General features: G+C 37.4%; 3 protein-coding genes across 4 annotated transcripts in view; 2 read left to right on the top strand and 1 right to left on the bottom strand.

Annotated features, from left to right (window-relative positions):
• The first annotated feature begins 1,431 nt into the window (after positions 1–1,431).
• On the top strand, positions 1,432–3,053 carry LOC146161503 (uncharacterized). The gene is made up of 2 exons (XM_083385726.1): positions 1,432–1,677; positions 2,084–3,053. The coding sequence occupies exons 1-2, from the start codon at positions 1,607–1,609 to the stop codon at positions 2,766–2,768; spliced, it is 756 nt and encodes a 251-aa protein (XP_083241852.1). The 5' UTR covers positions 1,432–1,606; the 3' UTR covers positions 2,769–3,053.
• A 716-nt stretch (positions 3,054–3,769) lies between these two features.
• LOC146161502 (protein disulfide-isomerase 2-like) lies at positions 3,770–11,733 on the top strand. The gene is made up of 12 exons (XM_083385175.1): positions 3,770–3,938; positions 4,617–4,811; positions 5,466–5,596; positions 5,755–5,910; positions 6,397–6,510; positions 6,664–6,789; positions 7,573–7,785; positions 8,486–8,606; positions 9,244–9,419; positions 10,013–10,093; positions 10,549–10,699; positions 11,570–11,733. The coding sequence occupies exons 1-12, from the start codon at positions 3,770–3,772 to the stop codon at positions 11,731–11,733; spliced, it is 1,797 nt and encodes a 598-aa protein (XP_083241301.1).
• A 980-nt stretch (positions 11,734–12,713) lies between these two features.
• LOC146161501 (NEDD4-like E3 ubiquitin-protein ligase WWP1) overlaps positions 12,714–26,664 on the bottom strand; it is a 29,224-nt gene continuing 15,273 nt past the window's right edge. For both annotated transcript variants that reach the window (XM_083385671.1, XM_083385672.1), the window contains 7 exons: positions 24,296–24,455; positions 21,338–21,471; positions 20,414–20,554; positions 17,804–17,924; positions 16,492–16,693; positions 16,116–16,188; positions 12,714–15,596 (listed from right to left, as the gene is read on the bottom strand). In XM_083385671.1, coding sequence (XP_083241797.1) covers positions 15,497–15,596; positions 16,116–16,188; positions 16,492–16,693; positions 17,804–17,924; positions 20,414–20,554; positions 21,338–21,471; positions 24,296–24,455 — 931 coding nt within the window. In that variant the 3' untranslated portion in view covers positions 12,714–15,496. The remainder of the gene's footprint in view (positions 15,597–16,115; positions 16,189–16,491; positions 16,694–17,803; positions 17,925–20,413; positions 20,555–21,337; positions 21,472–24,295; positions 24,456–26,664) is intronic.

The raw sequence follows: 26,664 nt of genomic DNA, 5'->3' as shown, positions 1-26,664 counted from the left end.
GCATTGGACCAACACACCTTGCAGTTTCCGGATTGGTTTAATCAGGAACTCGACTCAAACCTTTCCACCGCGAACTCAAACGAGAGTGGGCCTTTCAACACTTATGACAACGAAAGTTCATTTGACTCCTCTGAATTTGTACTTAGCCAAGGAAGAATTGTCCTGCGCAGTTCTGTTCAATGAGCACAACATTTTTAATGATTACAGCTGGACATTGCATACTAAAATGGTCTTAATAAAGACCGATTGTTTTCGAGGAATAGTTACAGTTATAAACGTATGTTATAGTTCAGCCACAGAAAAATGCCCTATGAACACAATTTTTTATCAGGCACTAAATTTACCTTTCATTAAAACAGATATTTCTGTTGTGTAAGCTATATTTCTTTTATAAAATTCAATTAAAGAATCTGGTAGGCTTAATTATAGCAACTCTTGTTAATCTGACTGATGTATGTCAAATAATTACAAAAACAATAGGAAATCCAAATTGCAACATTTTCCACCAAACCGTTGACTTATGTTTTTTAAAATAATTCAAGTTTGTATAGTTCATTTTTCTACTTCGAAAACTTTGGGCATTTGAAGAAAACTTATCGTTTACTTTCACTCTGATTTATATATTAGGCCTACACCATTATTGCAGTTCAGACGAAATTCACAAAGAAGTAAAACTATTGGGCCAAATGGATTAATTTACAAAACGTTACTTAAGTTTGCAAGCAAATATTGCATTTTATCACTCACTGACTTTTCGTCCTGAAGCATTCTACCTTAATCAATGTAATTCCACAGTTCGGTATGTACGTTATAGTGCAACTAGAATTGATTGCGCAACTATGGCGTTGCTTTTTTCTTTTTTCTGTACGCGAGTATATAAAGCAGAAGTGGCTGCGAACGCCGCGTATTTTGAACATTGCTTGCAGTTTTTTCACAGTGAAACGGTTGTGTGGCCAACAAAACTAAACAAAAGCCCAATTGTGATTACCGCAATTCGCTTTATATGATTTGCTTTATACTTATTTCATAAACCACGTTTTTCAAGCTTCAACAGAATCAACGATGAGTTTTTATTTCGTTACAAAGTGCCCAATACAGTAGTTAACTTGACCTAATGATCCCATATGATATGTTTTTGGTGAAAAAACGAAAAGTATTGAAAACTGAATCAAGGGCAAGTTTAGGCATGCCACAGCAGACAGCAAAAAAGGGTAATGCCCGGACGCGCCCATTAGAAACACCCCGTGGGAAAGTACCCGGGAAAATGACAAAACAATTATGCAATTGAACTAAAATAGCCTCTCAGTTACCAATTTACAATGCAGCATGTAACTTTTTGCGAAAGTTGCGCGTTATATAAAAGCTGCGAGCCCGTCAGTCGTGTCATTTCAGCAGGAGTTAGGCTCGAGTACACTTCCGGAAATAGTTAATTGCGTAAACAGCATTTCCAAAATAACGTTAGTAGCTAGAGTAAGTTACAAGTCACTAAACTGAACAACTTTAGCCCAGTTATTACAGATTAGAAACCACTGTCACAGTGTTTCAGAATTTAGTTTTTACTGGGCTGGACAATAGTTATTTATTAAGTAAAAAAAGTTGAATTACGATGGCGGAATTGCATGAGGATGATTTTTTCCACATTTATTCGCAAGAATCGTTGTACAAAGACTGGGAAAGGTCTGTATACAAAATGTTTTTTAAAAGTACATTTGTAGGCAAAGCCTTATACTTATTTTTGTTTTGTTTTTAAGATTGGTTGTTTGTGACCATATATTAGATACAAATAATTAGACTTCAAATATTAGGTTTATTTTTGGTTTCAAAATCCATAAACTGCTCCTTAGTTAAATGTGCAATACGAAAACTTTCATGTCTGTTTGTTTTATATAGTGACATAATTAGGTACATGTCATTGCACAAAGTGGCCGAATTAGACTTGTGCAGTGTAGCTAACTGAGGTGCAATTCTGTCAAAGTCTAACATAAGCGCGTTTTGAAACACTCTTCATGTTTTACAAATTGCATTGTTTATTTCATACATGGCGCAATGCGCGTCATTTTCAAATTGCGCAATTTTTACTCAGGCTGTCGAAAACCGAAAGTCCCGAGCGCCATTCTTCGGAGGACGAAGAAGAAGACGAGGGAATCTTGCCCGATCTGGAACACGAGGAATGGCCGGACCTCCACGGTGACGTCAGCTCGGAGGGGAGGTGGAGTCCCGAGCTCGGATACTACGCAGACGATGACGTCACAACCTCGTCATCGGAATCGAGCACGCAGTCGAGTGGCGATTCCAGTTCCGATGCCTCTCCTTGGAGCATTTTAGGACAAAGTCCGCAATCGCTGTGGATAGATACGTATAACGACAATGCAATGAGGGTCAAGACCAAAACACGCTCAGGAACAGCTCGAAGAAAGTCCAGAGTCGTCGCCTACGTCATAAAACAGCTGAAGAAGAATGGAATTGACGGCTGCAGCATCAAACCTGGCGACTTCACAATCAAAAAACGGCGCGTGCTTTTCAACGCTTGCTTTCCGGTGTGTTTGCAAAGCCTTGCACTCACAGACGCGGCTCAAATGATCTACGAGCCGGACATTGAGGAAATGCGAGGCCAACTGATCTTCCTCGGTCGAAAGAGGATGTTGGCGGTCGTCCATGCCGACGGGAGGTTGGTTGTGGATGCAAAGGACGCCTCCCTCAAGGATGCGTGCGACCTTATGGTCGAGATCTACATGTTGATGCTCGATTTCGCAGACTTTCAGAATTAGGAAAACGCTGGTTTTCGTGACAATGATTTCAGCCTTGTTAAGGGCTGCTACGATTAGCGCAGTTTTCAACAGTTATTTTATGACTGTTTTCGTTGTGCTTTATATAAAGCTGTTTTGATTATGCTTGTTTTGTGTAAATACGTTTTGTAAAAATGTTTTCTTCGACATTTTATTTATTTATTTATTGTGTTTGGATTATGTTAGTTTTTGTACATTATTTTTGAAAAAAACTGTGTTCCCTTACCGCTAAGTTCACTTGGTACGCTTTGGTTATACCATAATGATCGTCACATTTTGTATTTATTTTTTTTACGTATTTAATATAAGGTTAAAATGTAAAAAAATAGTTTTCTTACTTGGTGCCAACTTTAAGCACCAAATGCCACAGCTTACACAGCTCAGACTTATTGGGGTTGGCAAACCAGTTAGAGACCAAGCCTTAAAAACTGAAACCTGAATACAACCTGAATGTATAGCCGCATGAAACTGGTTAAAGAGTCGCACATAGAGCCATCCCTAGTTTAGCTGACGCCTGAAAATGCTCAGCCTCATTTAAGTTAACCCACTTAAAAAAAATCAAGCACATGCTGATATACTAAATAGTTCCACTAATTCCATGGACTGTTTTACTTATAGGTTGGTTTTAAAAGTGTAGGCCTTGCCTTCGCGGCACCACCACAGTTTCGTAACCTTTAACCATAATAATTAAAATGATTATAGTAGCATAACAGCGATGGAAAAGCGCAATTTTAAGCGACTAACAATGTGCTTCGATTACCGGGTTATGATTAAGGCTACGTCATGACAAATGCTTGCTAAAATCCTGTTTTGATAAGCAACACTTCATAACTAGCCGCGCGCCCAATCGTAAATGTACACGGGTGCCGTAAGCCAATCGTTACACGTGTATGCAGCTGCATATATTACAGATCAGCAGTAGGCAGCTACATTTAATGCAAAGAGAGTTGATAGAACGTTGATTTGTTAAGAAAGATAAAGTTATGAAGACGGTGGCGTTACTGGCCGTTTTAATTGTCGCGCTAGCGGGAAATGCTGATTGCAAAAGGACGGAGAATGAGTTTTATCCAAGGGAGAATGGTGTCCTTGTCCTTGACGATCACTCTTTCTTCGCCGCACTGATGAAGTATAAGTTCGTTCTCGTGTTTTTCTGTGAGTATGCTTAAACACCTAAACATGGTAGAAAGACCGCTAAATAATCTTAAAACATTATTTTATCGGAATTTTAACTAGTAAACTATTTCTAATCATTACAAACTGAGGAGGAGTGTTGGGCCATATCTAAACTGCACAGTATTTTAGACAATAGTTAATGGGACTGTCATGAAATCAAATTCCAGCAGAACATTTAATTATGTTATTAAAACTAATCGGTGTGCAAATTTGCAGTTAAGGTCACAAAAAAACTTATATCACGTTTTTAACTTGTAAAAGGTAAGGAAACACGGAAAGGAAAGCAAAACAGAACCAAAAAAGAGTGAGGAAAGCAAAACAATACCTGTTAATATAGCAAACCTTTAAACCCTGATGCGTAAATGGAATACAGGTCATTTGAATAATGTTCAATCAAAAACATTCCGGTCTAAGATTTGAGTCCAGTTACTACCGTTTTAACTCGTTACTTTAACGCATTTGTTTAATCTGATCAACAATTTTGGTTTTTATATGAAAAAATAGGAAAGTTATAACTGTAGAATTGTCCGGCAAAATATTATTAAAGTACCGACGCCTCGTCGTTTAGAATGTGGTGCCGGAACAACAATTCTACAATTGAAACAATGCCTGGCAGCAACGGCATATTCATATGGAAAGTTATCTTTGTGTTTTCAGTCGGTAAGGACAAGGAGAGCAAAGACGCTGAAAAGGTGATGACGTACATGGAGGAAACGCTGGACAAGTCGAACCCGGACGTTCACGTTGCAAAAGTCAACACTGAGAAGGAACTAGAGATTCAGCGCAAATTCCCACTTTTTCAACTTCCCATGGTCATGCTGTTCAAGAACGGGCGTCGATTCGACTACCACGGTAAAGAACTTAAACATTTAAGCAAATCATTTTTGTCGCGACAAATGCGTTCATCGTTACAGTAAAGAGGGATTTGATAGGGTATTCTTAAATTCGACATAGTCACTGTCTACTACGGCGGTTCTCAACCTGCATTTCTTCTATGTACTTTTAACTGCTTGTGTTCCCGCTGATCACGTTAAAACGTTACAGAACGTTACAAGGGAGGTGTCCGAAGTCATAAAAAAATGACAAATTTTAGCAGCAAAAATAAAGTTTTATACTCGCGTGGCCCCTCAAAGACTGCTCTGTAACCCATGAGAACGGGGACCATTATAAACCCCGGACTATTCTGTATGTGTTTGTTGTATTTGTTGCGTTATCCAGTTTTGTGGGTAACATTTTTTATGTTAGACTATGTTTTGTGTTTTAAATATATATTGCCTACATTTACAAAAGCCGGTAGATTCATAAACTGCCATGCTGTGTCTGTGTGTTCTTGAAATTTAGTTATTTATAAATTAAGGAAAGGCAATTATGTCTTCGCAGACTTAATAACAATAAATAAATGTGTAATCGCTTTTCAATTGTCGCCACAGCTTAACTGGCTCTTTTTCTTTTATCTTGGTATATCATATTAAGACAATTCGGTGGGAATGTAACACTGTGTTTCAGGCAAGATAACGAACGAGCACATCGACGCTTGGGTGAAACTTGCTATGAACGTTCCCCTAATAATCAACATCCCCAAGGAACTGGACGATCTTCGCGAGGAAACCTGCGTCGTGGTCGGGTGCTTTCCTGGGGTAAGCGCTATACCGAAGTTCCGTTATAACAAAACGGCGTTGTCCAGTCAATACCGTGCTTCTAAACCTATTTTCGCGGCGACCTAAATACTAAACGTTAAATACAACCTGTGTATCGTACAGTCATTCTGTTTTAATTCACATTTTGATCATCACAGAAAAAGCCCGATGACGCTTTCAAGAACTTCTACCAAGTGAGCGAGTATTTCGTCTACGACCCCAAAATGACCTTGCCCAGGTTCGCGGTTGTGACGTCAGCACAGATTGCGAGGACGCTTTCGCTAACCAGTGGATCAGTTTCCGTTTACAAGAAGGTGAAGTTGGTACATTTTTTCTAAATGAGCATACTTTTGAGCAAGCCATGTCATTTGAAATATTGCAGTGAAGCAATTTGCTAGCATAAAAAAATTAAATGCAAGGTTTCCATGATTTACCAACTTACGTAGCGATTGGTGACATAACAGGTAGATTTATGTACGTAAGAAGTTATTAAGGAGCGAAAAGATTTTTGGGGGAATTTAAAGTTCATTTTATGGTTTTAAAACAATGGAGGTTACCCATAAAGTAGGCTAAATAAATACAAGAAAGGAAATTATAGAAGTCTGTTTGCAACACCAACAATCCAACATCTTTCGCGACCATACAAAACTCAAAAACATTAAAAAAAAACACAAAAACAAAAAGACTTAAAATCGTAGTTTTCCACAATGCTGGTTCGCAAGGATAAATTGCTTTGTTGTCTGATTTCCAATGAACTATCCAATGAACTAAATTTATCTGGTGCTAACTTTTCGTTTTAGTTTGAAGACGGAAACAAGGAGGTTTTCAAAGGCGACGCATCGAACTTTAATGAGCTTCTGAAATTTGTGGATTATGAAACTGTTCCCGTCGTCTACAAACACAATCAAATCGGTGTAAGTAACAACTTTTGAACCATATCATTCAGGCATCTCTTTATCACACTTCCCACTGCTGATTGAATTGGGCAGCATACGAATATATTTTTAGCACTTTAAATTCAGTTTGTTTTAATAAAACTCATCATTTTTCTGTTATTCTTTTTGTAGTACAATCATCGTATTTACGATTCCGGCAAAATTTACCAGCACTTGCTGTTCATGTCTAGCAAAGATAGAAACTATCAAGAAACCTTCAGTAATTTCAAGGAGGCGGCAAGAAAGTTTCAAACCAATGTAAGTAAATTAAAGGACTAACGATTTACACTGGTGTAACGTTGTAAAAAGGCGCTATTAGACTTTTTAGGAGGTATGATCTAGCAATTGTACTATTATAGACTTAAATTTGGTACAAATTTAGAGTAAGATAAGGTATAGGTGAAACTGAAATATGTAAATAAAAACTTCACAATTGTAGCTGTATACCTAAAGACACCAAGACAAAGTAAGTTCTAACCAAAAAGATCAACATTAAGTTATCCTGTTACCCTGTTACCCTGTCTCCTATGAACTGATTTAAAAGACATAGTCTAATGAAAAATCAGAAAATATTTTGCTGTTTTTTTGTCTATGTGCCTTTAACTTCTAATTATTTTACCCGAGCTGTTTAATTGATTAGCACAGTTCAGTTACGTAACTCCGAAAATTATCCCAATTGGCTGCCGAGTGCAGAATTCTTTTGAATTGCTGTTAACTAGAATGATGTTTGGTGGTTTTGCATATATGTTAAAACAAAAACTCTAATGTTCGACCAATTACCCAAATTGAGTTTATTTTACCTTAAAAAATAACATAAAGCCATATTTTGAAAAGATTGCAATTTTTATTTGAAAAAAATTTTTTTTGATTTTAGTCAATTTGTCATAAAATCATGCTCATAGCTTATCTGCAAGATGAATATTGTCAAAGTAGTTGGTAAAATTCAAAATGCCGAGGGATAGGTATTTTCAATCGAGCAACAGTTGATATTTTGTGTTATACTTTTATACAACTAGTGTTTCACCTGACTCCTTTCGCCAGGACTCGAAGGTCGTATTCGTGCACGTTGACACTGCGCACGAGGATTCTCGTCAGAGCCTCAACTTCTACCACATCGACACTACCAAGGAGTTGCCCTGCAATCGCATGACCAAAGTGGACAAGTACCATTCCCGCTTCAAGCCGCCCAGGAGCGACTTTTCGACCGACGCTTTTGCCAAGTTCACCAGCGACGTTATGGAGGGAAGAGTCGACGTGAGTTTCGAACCTTGTGAAATGCGGTCCGCGATGGTTAGGGGTCGCGCTTTGGCTAGATGCTATAGGCCTAATCATCAACAATTTTTCATAAACAATCATTGTTCCTATATAGCTTTGATGTTCCTTTGAATAAAAAAACGAATTTAATTGATTCGCAAACAATAGAAAATATTACGACTAACAACTTTCTTTTAAAATAAAAGCTCAAGAGATTTCGCTAACAGAAAACGACATTACGTGAGCAAAATTTTATAACCTTAGCCTACCTATGCTGAAAGGCTACCGACGTTTTATTGTAGGTTTTGAAGCTAACATATATTTAGAAGGTCGCGAAAATTCGATAAAACATATGCCTAACGTCAAAAATTAAGCACCTCGTTTAGAGTACGATGGTAGCATATATTCCTTAAGCCTATCACGGCAAAGTAGCCTATACCGTTTAATTTTCATATACACAACTGAAGAATATAGAATATGATGTTTTTTGAGTAAATTGCGATTTACCGATATAATGAAGTAACACAGAATGAGATTGCACTGACGCGTTAATAAAGAGATGTATCCTTGCTAATTTTGGCGCACTTACATGGGTAACTTAAAAATAATGACATGAAAAGCCATGTGATAAATACTAATATTCCATTGAACAATGTTTTTAAGTGTGTTAGCAAAAATCTTAACTTTAATGCTTTCGCAGCGAAGCATTAGGAGCGATGAGCCGCCGACAGACTGGAACATGTATGACGTGAAGGTCATAGTGGGATCCACTTATGACAATTACATCCACGACAAGACGAGAGTGGTCTTCATGATGTATTGTAAGTATGGCTGATTAAATCCGGTTAGATGGCGTGCGGCTTCAAAACAAATTTGGTAAAGTTTTATGTCATTTTTCTCGCTATACGTTAACCGATTCTAGGTGCGCCATAATTTCTTATGAAAACTGTCCCTGTTGAGTAGGCTATCATGCAAGCACTTAGGGATTTTTGTTTAAATTCGATAGAAGATCATATTGTAAACTCTCAGGTAAAGCTATCAAATGTGTGATAACAAAGTTTTTGTACTATACTCTAACTGACTTGACTTTAGTTAGTGAGGTGGAATGACCTAAATTAGGTCGTTTTGTTTACGTTATCATCCAGGGTTGTTTCTAATTTAGTCACAGTTTGTTTTTGAAGTGGTTTCATTAAAACATTGTTTGGTATTGCAAAAGTTAATTTTATTTAAACAAGTCTAAACAAAACTTTGAATCGAACAACTTTTGCATAGACTTTTCGTTTTGAAGCCAATGCACAACTTTAATTGAACGGTTGTTTGCAAAAAGGCTAGACTGCGACTTGGTATTTCGCAAATAACTTGACCCAAAATGGAGTCATTTCCGATGGTTAAGTAGTTAAGGAAGCAAAAATATTCGGACGATTTAGGCCAGAAAATAAATGTTAACCATTCATTCAGACGTACCTAACGACGACGCTTCGGACTCGGCCCAGGGAGTTTACAACCAGGTGGCCAAAGACATGAGAAGCAACAAGACCATCACGTTCGGCAAGATGAACGTGGCAACAAACGATGGAGAAATTGACGTTCACATCAAGTATCCAAGCTTCAAGATGTTTCGAACCAATGGAGAGGTATATAGGCCTACAGGGCCGGATTAAGGTTTTTTATGGATCTGGGGCTATATGCTAGTGTTAGGCCTACTAAATTTTTAAATAAGCGTATAAAAATAAAAAATAAATCAGCTATGACGTCAATAACTCAATTATTATTAAGAAGTCTTTGTTGTCTAACGAAATGCGGTGTGCAATTATGGAACTAAAATTTTACACTTTTTTGTTACAAAAATCGCAGTGGGCCTATTGTTAAACTACTAAAAACTTCTGATCTGAACTATTTTAATAAATAAAAGATACATAGGATACACAATACACACGTGTACAACAACTGTAACCAAGTCTTTCTTAAGTCGTTTTTTATCAACGATTTAAAACACTTCATTGAAACAGTACTCCGGAAGCCTTAATAGACTAACCGAATCTGTCGAAAAATGATGCAAGCAAGGCCAAGCTAGAACAACTTGCCCGCAGTGAGTTCTGAACTCACGACCTCCGACATAGGCCTACCGTCGGTCCCTGTGCCGACTAATTTTTCGAGCCTTGACTTGCTGCATCTGATTTACTAACTGCACGTCAAAATAATGTGCGTAAACTGTTTTTCATTCTAGAGTGTGAAATACCTCGGCAATGTTGATGTGGGGTCCATAAAAGCATTTATTGAAACAAACGGTGCCAATCAAGTTATAACGGTGAGTATTTAAGTTATTTTTGGCAAAAACACAAAACGCGCAGACGTTGCCTTACTTGTAATGGACTAACTTTTTTAATTCGGCAAAAAAGGATTTGAAATAAAGCATATACTTTTAGCGCCACGCTACAACAAATAAATCGAAGTGACTTAACCTAAAAACAAGTATAGGCTATTGTTAAGTGATCTTCCCTCAGTTTTTTTACTGAATCTCGAAACAATTCTAAATCTCTAAATTTAAAGCCAACCGGATGGCTCCTAAATAGACAACTTTGCAACAAAGGGACAAAAGTCGGCACTAGATCTTGCGACAAAGAGGATTTTAAGTTGGTCTATCTAATTTGATGTCCCGGTTTGCAAGTGGCTTTCGTTTAGTTTAATAAGACGGGGTTTGTCCAAATAAAATTCCGGTTTAAAACAATGTTAATACTAATTTATGTTTAAATGGTACCTTAGCATAGTGAGGACGAAGGGGGTGCCGAGTACGACTCTTCCTGGCACGATCAGATGCATCCCATCGACACCGTCAAAGATGAGGAGGAGAGAAGAGCGAAGTGGGAGGCGGAGGAGAAAGAGTTCCTAGCCAAGGCCGTTTTACACCAGGAGGGTGAGCCGATTAATTTCCAAACATTGCTTAAAGAAATTGCATAGCTAAACAAGGAATAATAAGAAATATTCATCAAATGAATAAAGAGTTATTCGAAACGTTCAAATTGATGGCTACTTCTGTATGGGCTTTGATTTTCTTATTACGTCTTACTACAACCTCCAACCATCATGCTCCAAAACAAGGAATGTTCTGCGCTTTGTAGACTATTATATTTGGATTCATATACGCGATATTTTGGAAAAGAGCAAAAAATATTTTAATACCTGAATGCAAACCAGCTACGGCATCAAGAATAAGCCTTTCTTTTTTGTAAACTCGTTAATTATTTTCCAGGTAACACGTAATTTAGGGTAAAAAGGTTATGTTTATAGGGCTGAAATGCCGGTTTTAATCAGGTGTAAGCAAGGTGCAAAAAGCGCTTAAACATGGGACGAAATATGTAACAAGTGTCTGTTTTTGACAACACTTTTTCTGCACTTGTATTTCTACATCCTAAAAATTACAAACCAAGCTACGCAAATTGCGTTTATTTTATTTTACGCAAAATATAAAAAAGCTTAAAAAGCACACGAAGGTATAGTATTACATATGTCCGATACTTTGCGTTTCATCCCAATATTTGGGCCAAAAGGATAGTTGTTATTATTACGCTGAAACTCCTTTGCGCGGCAAAGTCTATAACCTTCAAACTTAAATTTAATTTTATGAAAAAACTTAAACTTTTAGGATGTAAAACTCTACATTGGATCGCAAAACAAGACTGAAATGCGCAAATTAATCGTTAGCGGATCGGCACCGAAATCACCAAAGTATCGGACAAGTATTTCATTTATCGGACATTCTTAACAACCGGACTGTTGTGTGCAGGCGAACAAGCACACGACGATCCGAGGTACAAGGAAGAGCATCCCACCGGCGAACATCACGAGGACGGGAGTGAAACTGACCCGGAAAAAATGAACGTGAAGGAACACGCTGACTTCGAGAACCACGATTACAACTTGGAACGCGACCAGCATTATGAACTCTGATCTTCCACTGCCTCTGTCTCTTCTTCGGTCGCTGCAACATCCTCTTCGATCTTTCCGGACTTTTTGCTCTTTTTTCGCGCCGGTTCGTTTGTTTTTGCCGCTTCGATTTTCTCGGTAATACTTTTACCGACCAGCCCTTGCATCGTCAGTACTGCCTGCTTTAGATCTTCGGTGTCGCCACACAGCGGCGCTTCAAAATTCTCAACTGTGCCGCCGGGTGTCGTCAGAGTGCCTCGTACAGATTCGCTCGACATTTTTATCGCATTAAAAAGAGGAGGCCCCTACAACTTGCTTCTGTAAAATATAACGCTAAATAAATTTTGCGATAACGCTTAATGGGGTTTCTTAATTGACAAACTCTGGTTCCTAAAGCAGTGGTTAGTTTTAGGCAATTTTTTGGTTTGAACAGTTGAAAAGCAACTCTAAACTTGAACTTTTACTTAAGAAAAATATTAAACGGTTAGTCAACATAGCATTTTTTGTAGTATTTGTGTTTATTTGGTTGGTTATTTTTCTAAATTGGACAATGCCATTTATTGCAACAATACTAGTCTTTAAACTTTTCCAAAATTACTAAGATTTATGGGATTTCAGGTTAAAATGAAAGCAATTTATCGACAGAAAATGGACGATTTATGCACATTTACTTTTAAATGAGGCCAAAAATTCATTAGTTTATTTTCAGCTAATTATTGTGGCAAAATGCATGCAAGACTAGAGGCCGAGCAAACGTGGGGTAAATAAACCTTAGTATTCAATATGGGCTACTCAATACTGATTTCGGCCTTAAATCATTAAAAAACGGACTTCATTTTCATGACGATTGTTCAATTCTTTGGGTCAAACTATTCAGAATGCCATGCTAGGAAAGCATTAAGCATTAATAAAATTATTGTAAAAATAGATAGATTATGTTGCTTTGCGTTTGACGCCCGATGCAACCAGCACCAGGCGTTGATTATCACAAAGCAGCTTAGGCTTTTGCACAAGATTGGGGACCTCGCGACTTCACATAACAGAAATCGGGGCTCGTAATTGTGCGAAACTCTATGATCTAATTAATATATACTTATATGTCTTGAGAAAACTTTTCGTTTGTGGTACCTTCGTTTATTTTTTTGTACATATCGCGTTCGAAAACTAAACATGCGTAAAATGGTCGTCTGCTGCGTTCGCCCCGCCTGCGCAACATAACTGGCGGCGGCGACCTTACGACCGAACCCAACAACGACTTTTCAAGAGTCAAATCAGCGAGCAAAAGAGGATAGACAAGGAGAAAAGGAGATATATGGAAAGGAAATACACCGATCAGCGCTTTACAAAGCAAGCAGAAGAAATTGCACGGCGTAAATTTTTCGGATTTACATTTTGCGCCCGTTGTTGCTTTGGCACAGAATTAAGGGTGTTTTTATTTGTTAACCGAGCGGCTTTATTTCTACGACTGTACGACGGCCGCGAGGTTCGTGAGTAAAAATTGACAGATTACAGCAACAACAAAAAACAGAAAAATACCCTCTAGCGCGCATGAAGGGATAGCAAATCGCGAGAGATTTTCTTTATCAAAAATATCTAATTCAAAAGCTGAAGGATGGCAAAAAGCAAATTCATATAGTTTTTAAAGGAGGCTTCAACAGAACACATAAAGCAATTAAAAGTTGTGCAATTACCATTTGAGACGTGTCGAAATGACTTTGAAATGAAAAGAGTATCCAAAAACACACAGATACCAACATTTTTACTGTTTTAATTGAGCACTAAAAATAAGATTGTAATAAAACATACGATCACAAATCAAGACTGGTAATGATTTTGGAGAAAAATTAATTTGCATAATACAGCTGTTTAACGTATCTGTTTTTTTTGTCCTAATACGTATTTTCAATTAATCTTTCAATTTTTTTTTTCTAATTGCGCACAGCCTTAGCACCACTCAAACAAACGGAAAACGCACAAACAAAATAGATGCATTTACTTTCTTAGTTGTATGCTGTCAAGCTACCAAGTACTTTAGCTGCTTCGATTTTATTGGTTAAAAATTAAAAAAGGCTTTCCCGCAACCTAGTCGCATCAGAAAAATTAAAAAAAAATCCTTTTTCAAAAAAAAGTGGGTCAGGATCCTAAAAACACTTTGAAAGCAAAAATCGAAAACGGTTATTATTTTTTTCCGTCTCAGTTTAGTTTAATATTTTTTCGCATACCAAAGCCACATAAACGATTTTATATGCTTTCATAAGGGTAAAACTTTATGTAACTATTTATGTGACCAATTTTTTTAACGCACCACTTGATCATACTTTATTAGACCTGCTTTCATGAACAAAAACGAAAATTTAGGTTAATAGTTGATTACACAGAAAATTTCGTTGTAGGGTGGACCGTCGTGTAAAGTTTAACACAAAACTAGAAATAATTATTACAACTGCCTTTCTTGAGACTTTAAACGCAAAACCGGACACACAACAAATCACGTGACCCAATAGTGCATAGCCATTGGTTGATACGCGCCAATCAAAAGTCGGCAGATTTCAAAGAAAATCGATTCCGAGGGCCAATTAACTGGACGCAAGGAGAAGGAGGGTATTTTCAAGAAGCGACCGACGATAAATTGATATGAGAGGAGGCTATATACGCGACGCAACGCAAAAAAAACTAGAAATGTGATAAATACAGCGCGGAACAAAACGTTTTTAACGCAAGGGTGGCTACACAACGCATTAAAATCCCGTAGACAAGGAATGAATCCTGTAGACAACAACTAATTTCCGAATACAACAACTCATTGGCACAGCTTTTCTACTTTCAGCGCTCTCAAGGAGCAATCGTTTTGGACGCCAGTAATTATTTGCCGCGTCCGAATTTCAACGGATTTACGAGTGTGTGTAAATTAATTTCAAACTTTACCTCCTTTTCTCATTTTTTTATTTGTAGCACGACGATTTTTGAAGTCCGGAGAGCCACCCTGCGCGTGACGGCGATACAGAAAACGATAATATTTCGTGAAAAATAATAACAAGGCGCAATTATGCATTTATGGCTCGCGGCGGTCACATAGACTGACGCAATTACGACTAACCGTTCCGAAGATTCGCTTTTTCTATGTACAAGAACCACAAAACAACGTCACTATGACATAATTTATCCGTGACGTCATTCATACACCAAATTCGACGTCACAGTTAGCGGAACGCGAGAGCGCAAGGGTGCATAAACGAAAAAATACCTACCCGCTTCGAGCAGAATATAGCAAAATGACGTCATATAAGATGGTAGATAACGTCACGAATGACGTGACAGCTAAATATTAAACAGCGCTACTATAATTTATTAAAAATATTTTCTTAACGGTAAATAACAAATAATAACTCATTTTATTTTTTTTTAAACGGAGCTGTTACGAGTAAATCCAGCTCTCGCAATGGTAATGACGTCATAACAATGGTCACTTTTCAAATGTTCCGAGATTCCGATTTTCGAGTAGAAAACAACAAATAATTATTACACGTATATTCGCTTAAAGACAACTTGCGGCCGGATGTTGGTGACATAATAATAATACGTGAGTTCCGTAAGTGCTTGGTTAACGAGATCGCGGCGGCTCGCGGCAGGGCGGCGCGTGACGTCACAAAATTCGATGACGACACACAGCGCGAGCGTCACGTCATCATTGTTCAAGCAGCCAACGTCATCAATGACGTTGTCGTGGTACTTGGCCCAACCCTCTTAGGGACCCCGCTTGCGCTTTTATGCAGGGTGTAAGAGTCCTCTATTCCTGGCCGAAGCCCTCGGTCTCTTCAATGGCCAGCGTGAGTTTGTCTTTCAGCTGCTCGTAACTCTTGTACGGGGGAAGGTCGAGTCGGTTGAAGCTGAACGGGAAATAACGGGTTAAGTTAAAAGAGCGATTTTTTTTGCAGAACGTACATTGGCGAATCGCAGGAGAAGCGTTTTTTTTTTTATATAAATTACCCTTTTTGACAAAATAATTCGAAACGTTTTCACTCCTGAAAACAATGTCCTATAGGTGAACAATTATGTGCAAAATATATATATATCATATAGAAATTAAACAATTTTAATCTTTTAGAGGTATTTTGTGCAATGTAGTTGTTCTAAATACATTTGTACTTAAGGATGAACAAAGATATGTTTTATATCAACAAAATGTTTGAAAATTTATCTTTACCCGAAACTTAACAAAGTAAAATTATTTTCATTACTACAATTTCTCGGTTATAATGCACAAAATATAACATTTTGCAACATATTACAAATTAGGTCTCAGAACAAGTCGCACAGTTACGCTGTGGATAGAAAATTTCGCTAAAAAATAGTTAAATACTGGAATTTTTCACGCAGCGAACAACACTCTTTAAGCCAGCACCTACCAAGTGTGACTGCGCGGCAGCCAAGTTTCTTTGCCCACTTTCTCGATGCAAAACTTCTGGGGTCCGTTGCTCCCTGAAAAATGCACAAAATTATGACCAAGTGTTGTTTACTTGTAATAAATTTCACATGCTGAAGTCGCACGACCGACATTAAACTTCTCTTAAAGTTATTAGAAGGCAATATTTGGAGTACACTTGCAAAAAACAGGAAAAGTGCATTAAACGAACACAATTTTTACTTGATTTATAATGGCGACTACTTCGATGAGGTTACACACTGGGCAACTTATTAAGATTCCACGAGAAAATTGTGCTTCTGCTGACCAACAAACAAATAGCAACAACTCGGAGCAGCATATCGTGCTGTAAGACTTACCCAGTAGCTCGGCAAAGCCTCCGACCGGAATACGACAGGTTCCCGATACAAACTGCAGTAACCGGGCGCGCTTTTCGTTGTCGATCTCGCTAATGTACTGCCAGAACCAGATCACCTGCTTGCTGTTCTTGGTGTAGTTGCGGTAGATGGTGTTGCGCATCCAGTCATCCACGTCGAACTCCTGCATGCCGCAAAGCATCAGCTGCGAAACAAGAGAAAAACAAGTTAGTTGGTTGGTTCCAAGTGGACGACAAGGTTATGTTAGGCGGTTAGCTCATATGTTCGAGGTAAAGTTTTGATCGGTTTGATCGTTAGAGTTAATTTATGAGTGAATTCGTTGAACGGTTAATTCCTTAATTGGCTGGTTAATTGATATGGTAATTTTATAGTTAATTGTAGTTTGTTTGTTAACTGATGGTTCGTCGTTGGGTTATGCAGTCCTAGGTACATTTAAACTATATAAAAATCGTTTTAAATGATTTGGTACATCTAAACTTGTATAAATGTCATTTGTCCAATTTTTTTGTAACTAAATAAATGAGTTGACCAAATTTATGTGGTTGCGTTAAGCATATTGCACACTGATACATTTCTATCCGTGGTTAGGGTAAAAGTCGAATATATCCCAAACAACGATGAAGTGAAGTAAACAGCAAAATGAAGTAAAGTTTCACACGAATATTAAACATTCGACCAATCCCTATACTAAGCACTGGTAGTTTATCTACAAGAGGTACACATCGGTCAATATTTTGAAATCTTTATTTTTGGAGGGTGAGAGTGAAAACTAATTTAGATAACAATATCAATCCTTGGGTACACTATGCAAGTATCTGTAATGTAGCTTAATAATAAATTGCAAAGACAAGGAAGTCAGTAGATCGACATCATCTTGATTAAGACGTTTCGATACGTTATCGATACGAACAAGGTCACATTAACTGAAGATGGCATTATCATTACCAATCCTTTAAAAAAACGTAGCTCATATTTAAAAAAAAAATAGATTATAACTAGAATTGGAGCACACAAGCAATTTATAAATTAGATTAGAACTATAATTAGCCGTATTATGCTTTAATTCGACGAATTAGAAAACTACAAAAATCTAGCTTGATACAATGAATTGAAAAGCCAACAAGGTCGCGTAGATCGACATAATCTTGATTACGGCGTTTCGATACGAGCTTGTATCATCTTCAGTTAATTAATGTGACCTGTCTTTTTTGGCTTTGTAATTCATTATTATCAAACCAATCCTTATTTGCAATTTCGCTGGGTGAAAAAAAAAGGCAGATAATATTTTCCTTACCTCCAGCTCCCGCTCGTCAAAGTACTGCAGCCACTGCAGGGGAACCACCTCGTTGAATCCATCCAGGAAGGACCTGGTTTGCGGTTCGACTCCGCGCGAGAATCGCCAATCGATCATGAGTCTGCGCAAATACAAATCTATTTTGAAAACCCCAACTGCGAACGGATAAAAAATATGGAAGGCTTACTTCCTCTTTTTGAGCGAGTTTACGACAGAACTTTTAAAACAACGACTTCCGAACGTTTTTGCATGCTTAACAAAGTTAATAAAACTACTTTACAAAAGCCAATAGCAGGCTTTTCTGTGTTTTACAACCTGTTGACATCCTGACAGTGCATCCTACTTTATGCCTCTGTACGTTATTAACAAAAAAACAAGGTATACTTTTTCAACCATGTTTTGGTGTTTAGTTTTAGCATATAATTCGTTTACCTGGCTTCCAAAGAGTCTTTTTAAGTGTTTTTGCAACTCTATAGCCACTGTTGTTGCGAAAAATTACACCTACATTTTTGTAAGAGATAAACGTACGCATTTAGACAATAAATCGAACTCAAAATTAGAGGAATATCAAACAGAAGCAAATTTGACCTATTTATGTAAGTACATGTACAAAGAAGGTTTAGCTTTTAATTCTAAACGCTATAAAAAAAGCCTGGCCACGTACAGAGTTCGGGGCTTGGTTAATAAGTCGTTCCTGTTTTAATACCGTGTCTCTGACCACCTCATTCTACATTCATACGTAAAAAAAGCATAAACATACGTCATAGCGCCTTGTACGCAAAAGAAACCATCGTCATGAAGCCACGCGTTTTTCCCCACAGGCGAGCTACCGGTCTTAACCGCTCGCGTATAAAGGCCTAGATCGGGTTGCGCGACCAAAAGTGGTGAAATCGTGATGGCGCTGCGTGATCGTGATACCAGCGGCGTGACCGTGAACCGCTAATGTTACATCGTCTGCAGCGGCCTTTTCGGCCTAAGTTTCGAAACAGGAGCACTTGGATACCTGAGAAACACCGATGACTGAGCGTTTCGCGATACTAAGGCACTGTCGAATGTGTGCGCGTTTGTATTTTCGTTGGTATGTGTTATTTTTGTGTGGTTTGATCCATCAACACAGTACTTTTCTCCTTTCTCGCGGCGACCCAAATATTGTGCGTCAGATTAACAGCGAAGCTTTGGTGACCAGTCCCTTCATTGCACTTTTTTAGTGCAATTAAAACATGCGACGTTAGCATAAATCAGTTTGAATTTGAAACAATTACCTTAAAAAATACTTTTTTTTTAGATAAAACGGTTGGCGCCTTTTCTTTGAAGGTTTTTAGACTCCATTTCAGGTTAGCATTGCTTGGGCTAAACCGCTTTTTTCATGACGTCATCTCTAAAATTTTCAGGCCGACCGTGGTGGTATACGTGAACCAACTATTTGTTTGGTTCAAAATAATAACGTTTCACTGGTCTAAGTCAAACAGTGTATTTTAATAAATGGGTAAGTTAAGTCAAACAGTCAGCCTAATCAATTTTAAGACCGGGCGAATTTGAGCAAAATCATCTGAAGTCAACGGCCATTCATATAAAATTATAACAACAGTGGCAAATATGGAACAAACGAATTGGGGGGTGTATGTAAAGTTAAATCAATTAGGAAAATGCGATACACAACGCTGTTGAATGGAAAGTCGTGCGTTTTATGCACGGTCGTTGGATAGGGTGTGTGACTTGAGAATGGGAGCGGTTTGCCGCAATTTAGAGCGTGACATGTGACGAAAAGGAGGGTGCTTTAGATTTCGAAAACTTCTTACAAGTCACGAGTTAGCTGCACGGCCGCTCCGTCAAAAGTAAAAGCCGCAAACCAATCGATTCTACTGTGTATTTTGCCTGGCTGACGCTGAGCAAACAGAGTCGGTTTCGGGCCACGTTATCATTTTGCACGACTTACAATTCGGGCCAAACGTTTTAAATCAGGGTTTTTTAACCAGGGGTGCGAGAACTGTTCCAAGGAGGTGAGGGGGTGCTGAATCAGACACCGAAAATGTATAACTGAAATTTATATCTTTGCCCAGTTAAATGTAAAACTAACCGACACTTTGGTATTGTGTTACAGTGTTATCCGTTAATTGTATAAAAATAAAATTATAATGTTTTTGATATTTAAGCAATTGCACAAGGGGGTGCAAGAATTGGTTGGTGATTTAAAGGGGTGCGTTGTATAAAATACAATTAAAACAGATAAATGATGCTAAATGTGACACTACGGTGGCATCAGTGCCGATCCAATACCTAACTAATATAGACATTTCAGTTGTGGTTGATAATAATCCAATCCAGCGTTTTTTCTCAACCAACTTTTTTTTTCGCAGCTGAAAATATTTCGGTTTATCGACGGTAAAGCGAAAATAGTTCAACCATACGCTGCATGACATTAAAAATTTTCCGCTTGAACCATCCTCTAGTTTTGACTTTAGAGGCAATACAACTGGAATCGGAAGATTGTCACTTACTATCAACGGTAAAGCGAATTGTTCTTTAAGCATACGTTCAACGATATTCAACATTTTCTGCCTAAACCATTTTTTGTTTCGATACAACTAGTATCGGACGATTTTCACTCACTTAATGTACTCGTTCTTATTCTCTTCGGTGACTGGAATCTCGGATCCTCCTTCTTTCAGCTCGATGGTGTCGACTTTCCCGAGCACCTCGAAGTCCATGGTGAAGTCCAGCTCGAGTCCGCACTCCTCAATGTTGTTGTCCCTGCGCGGAGAGAAGGCGAGGGGTAAAATACGGAGAGCGGAGCATTTGCGGACGTTTTTTTGATACGAAATGCTCTGCTTTTAATGGTCGGAAATCGTTAATGAGATTTAATTCGTTCGAGAAACCAGTTTATCATGCGATTATTCTTATATGAACATCAGGTGCCTTCGAGAAGGCTTACCGAAATTAGTCGACCAATTTTTTTGAGGAATGCGTCATTGATTAATGACGCGAAATTCTGTATTTTTTTTCTTACATGAATATCACGTGCCACAAATTATTTTTTTGTGAAATCAATATAGCAAGTTGGTGTGTTTTACCATCGCTATGACAAATCAAGCAGCATGATAAAGTTAATCAAACTGTAAACTTACAAAAAAAAGTTACTGTAAACTTACAAAAAAAAGTTACTGTAAACTTACAAAAAAAAGTTACTGTAAACTTACAAAAAAAAGTTACTGTAAACTTACAAAAGTCGACAAAATTAGATTTGTATACGATTTTAAATGCATAAAATTGTTAATTTTCTAAAGTGGGCTAAACCAGACTTTCACCAATTGCAAAAAATTAATAAAAGGTAAAATTACACTACGGGATTTGCTATTTCTACTACGTCTGACTAAAACCTTTAAATATTATGCTAAAAAATACAATTTATAAAACCAGTAAGAAGTATTGGCAGACACAAAAACACTCACTGCTTCGTCTCGGAAATTGCATTTGGACAAGTTTATTTCATAGTTACTTTATTCATGGTTTAAAATGTTAAAAGAAACAACTTACCGAATCCAGACAAGCGAGTTGTAGAACTCTTCATCTACCGACTCGATATCCTTGATGGTGAGCTTTCGGTTGAGCATTCGCTTGTAGAAGGGAAGAGAGAAGCCGGTGTCGATAAACTTGCCGTGGTAGAGAGCCTATAACGCAAGAATCTATCACTGTCTGGCAGTAATGTAAACAAGTCATTTTGAAAAGACTCAATTGCAAGTCAAGTCCCCACCGCCCTCGAAAACACAAAAAAAACATTTTGTAAGCAAATTGTTTTACGTTCAAAAATTTAGATAAATAGCTGACTGTTATAATAAAATGTATTATAAAAACATTGAATTTCAATCAAAGTTATTTGGCCAAATGACTTAAGTCCAGTTACGTAATTTTACAACACTGCTGTTTAGTTATGGCAGTTTAATTTTGTACATGTGCTTTAACGTATAAATATTTTTCCTTTATTTAAATGACTTTACTGTTTGCAATCTAAACGGATTATTTACAGTAATGATGATCCTGTATGGTCTTATGGCTTCGGTTCTAGCCTTTAGAAATGACATCGCGTTGTTACTGTTACTGATAATTTGTATAGTTTCTTCTTAATGCAATACACTGCTTAACATATTCTTCAATTGCCTTGTTATTTTAAACGCGGATTGTAGTTTGCCTAAACAATTAGTGCTGTGCTTTTCGCACAGTATCGGCACGCACCCATGTGGCCTAAAAACTAAAATCCATTTGTACTAGTTTATATCAAAAAAAATTTGAATTGGATTTTATTATTGTTAAAGTTGCCAAATCGTGCACAAAATGGGCAGAACGTAACATTTTATATTGCGTTACTTGTTTACTGGAGCAAGTAATGACGCAATTTCGTGACGAAATTCGAGCAAAAAATCATCCCCCTCAACAATTCTGGATCCGCCCCTGCACTTTACTTAACAATTTAACTCAAGTTTGCAAAGGCGTTTCATTATAAATGTTGTGTAGGCGCGTTCTGAGTGGAGTTAGCTGCCTTGGTTTTGGCTTCTGTCGTTCACAATTAATTAGTGTCTGTGTAGCTAACGTCGGCTGCCGCAACATTTCCAATCAACGCGTGATGATCTTTATCGATTAAATAAAGTAATTAAGCTGAAAGAGAAGGAAAAAGGTGGGAAAGGTCAAATCGCGTTGCTCAATATCGCACAATGAAGGTGTAAACTTATATTTCTGAACTTGTTAAGGGTTTGTTGAATATTTGAAATATTTTCGGGATAATTATTGAGGCGATGTGCCGCAGTAAAAAGCGTGTAAAAAGGTTAAAATATCGATTTGTTAAAGGTGCGAGTCCGCTTTTGTTAGAGTTTACCAGCAATTTTCTTCGGCGAAAAATATTGGCAAAATTACTTTCATGTCTATTTTTAAATTTAGAGATAGTTTAAATTTGTCGTTCACTAATCTGCAGTTTTAATTATGAAACTAAGGTTAAAGCGTGATGGAGCGCAGGCACGAACATTTCACGGGCACACAATAAAGTTTTTATACAGCGTCACCACCACAACGGGGTAACACAAAAAAGCCGCACCCCTAAAACGCCTCGAGCGTAAACGGAATACAAAAGTTTATTTCTGCAGTATAGGTACGGCACAACCAGTTTACTTTTGTTATATTTCAGTTTTCGTTATGGCCGAAGCGAATTAATGTCAACATTCAACACAATATTTTACCGACGAGAAATGAATTTATGCTTTATAAATGATTTTTCCAAACGGTTTAAATTTAAAAAGGTTTAAAAGCAAGAATCTTTGTTTTTGCATTTTATTGTCTAATCCTTAGATAAGAATAAGAATAGTTTAAAATAACTTATTTGAGATTTTTACGCTTAAGGCGAGTGCTGATTAACACGCAAAAAACAAAAATTGAATGTTGTCAACAGAACTTAATTTGTTGATTTGCGACATATCATATTAAACGCTCAATACAATTTTTGTGCGAATCGCCAACGATAGACGGTTGCGCAATACCAACAACGATTGCGCAATACCAACAACAGTCAGTATTCCGTAACAATCAAGGCGACCATACAAGAACTGATTTAATTGTAAACAAATCTTTTTTTAACCGACGCCCCATGAAAGGTTGCCAGGCACGCCGCAAGCAAACGGAAAATACACAAAACATATAGGTTTATTACCATTTTTACTTTGTCTTTTGGAGGTATTTGAGTACACATGGTAAGAATTACAAGGCCTATGTAACAAAAATTTATTTCAGGAAAATAGCAAGTAATTTAAGAAAATACTGGTAAACCACAAAATTTTAACTTAGAACGTCAGGTTCGCCATCACGTTTACAGAGGTGATGTCTACAAGTGCACCCAGTCGTAAAAAACTTAAGAAAGGCCATTGTAAACGCACCGAAATAGAAGGGCAGGTTAAATTATAGTGGTGCATAACAACTCTGGTGGGTGTTGTTTCGTCCAGCAAGTGCTCTTGGGTAGAGACAAATTCTAGGTCAACAGCAACCATGGTACATTCTTTCAACTTTTTTTTTTAACCAGGCCAGCAAGACAATAGCAACCTTGTTATATTTCCCGAAACTATTTTTTGAGCCAAGCAAGCAAATGTGCTCAAGTGCTCATTGGTACAGACAATTTCTAGGTCAATAGCAACCATGTTACCCTCTTTAAACTACTTTTTTGATCCAGACCAGCAAGGCAATATTAGCAACCTTAATATATTCTCAAAACTAAATTTTTTTAAGCCAGGCCAGCCAGACAATAACAACCTTAATATATTCTTGAACTATTTTTTTTAGCCAAGCAAGCAGATATGCTCAAGTGCTCATTGGTAGAGACAAATTCTAAATCAATATCAACCATGTTACATTCTTTAAACTATTATTTTGATCCAGACCAGCAAGGCAATATTAGCAACCTTATCACATTCTCAAAACTAAAATTTTTTGAGCTAAGCAAGCAAGTGTGCTACCCACCATTGCGATGAAGCGTCCGACGAAGCGAAAGTAGTGAATGTGGTCGGGGTTGATGGTAGAGGCCGGGTTGATCTGCAGCGTGTAGTTGTCGGTGCCAGCGTACTCGAACAGGCAGTACATGGGGTTGAGCACCTCGTGCGACACCAGGAAGAACCACTCCCTGCGCGAAAAAGATGCTTTTAACGCGCGCACCACGAATGTGTAAACGTGTCACTTACTATGTGCCGTGGATTTGGACCAGGAAATTTGTTGAGGTCCACAAAACTATACGCAGCCGCATGAGCTTTTCAGTTTATTTGGAAAACCATATTGCAGTCACTTACTATGCCGGTGGTTTAGATTCGGGCTTATGGGGTACCAGAAAACCATTAGGAGACCCATCAATACGCACCGTTATAAGACTTCCCGTTTTGGGGCAAATACAAAACGCTTTTACCAACAAAACTATTCAACTATGGTTCATCTGTTTCTATTGTTCAGTCATTATTTGGTCAACCTAAATGGTTCTCAAACTGAGGTCCGGGCAACATCTCATAATTTTACATGTTGATAAATTATATTAGTCGGAAAAATAGTTCCATTATTGAAATTACTGATAATAAATATTTTGACATATTGCGTTAGTATGATTACTGAACTGAAAGTTATAGTAATTATTGAACTGAACGTTATAGTAATTATTGTGTGTTTTTTTTCGATTTTTCGCTGTTTTAAACATTACGGGGTCCGCTATTAATTCAAGGAAGCAGAACGGGACTGTAAGGTTTGAGAAACTCTGGACGAGCAAATATTGCGAAATCTCCCGCACTAACGCATACTAAAATGATGGCAATTTTGAACATTACATATTACTCTTTTGTATCAAAAAAGTATATATTAAATATGCAACCGTGATAATTTTACTATTTTTTCAAACAATTTTATTTTTTTGGAGCATAATGGTTGGAGGTTGTAGTAAGACGTAATAAGAATATCAAAGCCCATACAGAAGTAGGTATCATTTTGAACGTTTCGAATAACTCTTTATTCATTTTCAACAAAAATTTTTATTTTTAAAACAGGTTGGATAAGAGTTTAAAAAAGCCACGAACTACAAGTAAAACGTGACCCTTTGTTTGATATGTTCATATTTTTATGTACACCATTGAAATGTCCACCAAAAACTCCATGTACATTACCTTATGTTTGATTCTTACAAACTAAACATTCAGATGTTCTTGCAATTAATTGGGCACTCATAATTAGCTGTGGTGGCTTTCAAATGAATCTCACTACAGTCATATCCGCTAAATTTACACCGAAGCTATTTTGCTGTATTCAAAATGATCGCGCATTAACGATCAAACTTTAATCATTATCTGATTTGGTCAGTTTAATACAGTATAAAAATAGAGCGCAATAAAATTGTTGCCGGTTTACATACCTCATCCTTGACGATAGTTACGGTACCGTTAGTCTTTGGCCATAACATACATAAACGCATCGAAGTTTAATTTCAGTTCGCAACTACACGTTAATTAACAAAAACAATCCGCTTGTCTTTGTCGTGTCTGTGGGTTTATAAGCGCGCCTGTATGTGTTTTTTATAATTTGTTTCCAAACCATTACAATATAATTTTGGACCCAAACCATTAATGACGTTATAATATTTTTTTGACAAAAATTAGCAAGTATGCCTTCTTGCCCTTAATAATGTACGCATTGATATCCAAACACACAATGGCGGGGCTTTTCAGTATTTAGGTGTGCATTGACCAGCAAAAAAATGGATCGCTACGATGGGCGACTTGCTAGGCAATACGCCTACCAAAAATGCGTGGACCGCACTAATAATTTAGTGTAGAAGTCACTCGCTACACATTCATGAAAAAGCCTGTAGAATAGCCAATATATAATAATTAATATACCTAACAAAAGTGATATCTTTAAATATTTAACTGCATTTAACACAAATTGATTGCAAGTTGATAAATTGTTACATAGTGAAAATAACTTATTATAGTCTATACACGAACCGTGTTTCTAAACCCAAGGTAAATGCATTTGATCGTTTTAATCAATTTGAGGGCAAAATGGTTAACGTCAGGGCAAATGGTAAGTTTTAAGATGACAGGCTGTAAATTTAAATATAAACGCTCTGCTTGCCTACTTCGGTGACCATGTTTGATTAAGAATATTTTCGTACGTTCGCGACTTACATTTACTGCGTTGTAGTGCATTTTTACCACGACAAAAAATCTTAATGAAGTTTTATAACAATCGTTCAAACAGTTTTAACTCTATTTCAATAGAACAGACGTTGTTAGCGCAAATACTAGACATATAGGTTGGCTTCGACTTTGATTCTTTCGCCATCCTAAAAAACTTAA

The sequence above is a fragment of the Ascidiella aspersa genome, chromosome 3, assembly GCF_963924565.1.
Source record: "Ascidiella aspersa chromosome 3, kaAscAspe10.2, whole genome shotgun sequence".
In the NCBI taxonomy this organism is placed as follows: domain Eukaryota; kingdom Metazoa; phylum Chordata; class Ascidiacea; order Phlebobranchia; family Ascidiidae; genus Ascidiella; species Ascidiella aspersa.
This window is presented reverse-complemented; position numbering and strand designations above follow the sequence as displayed.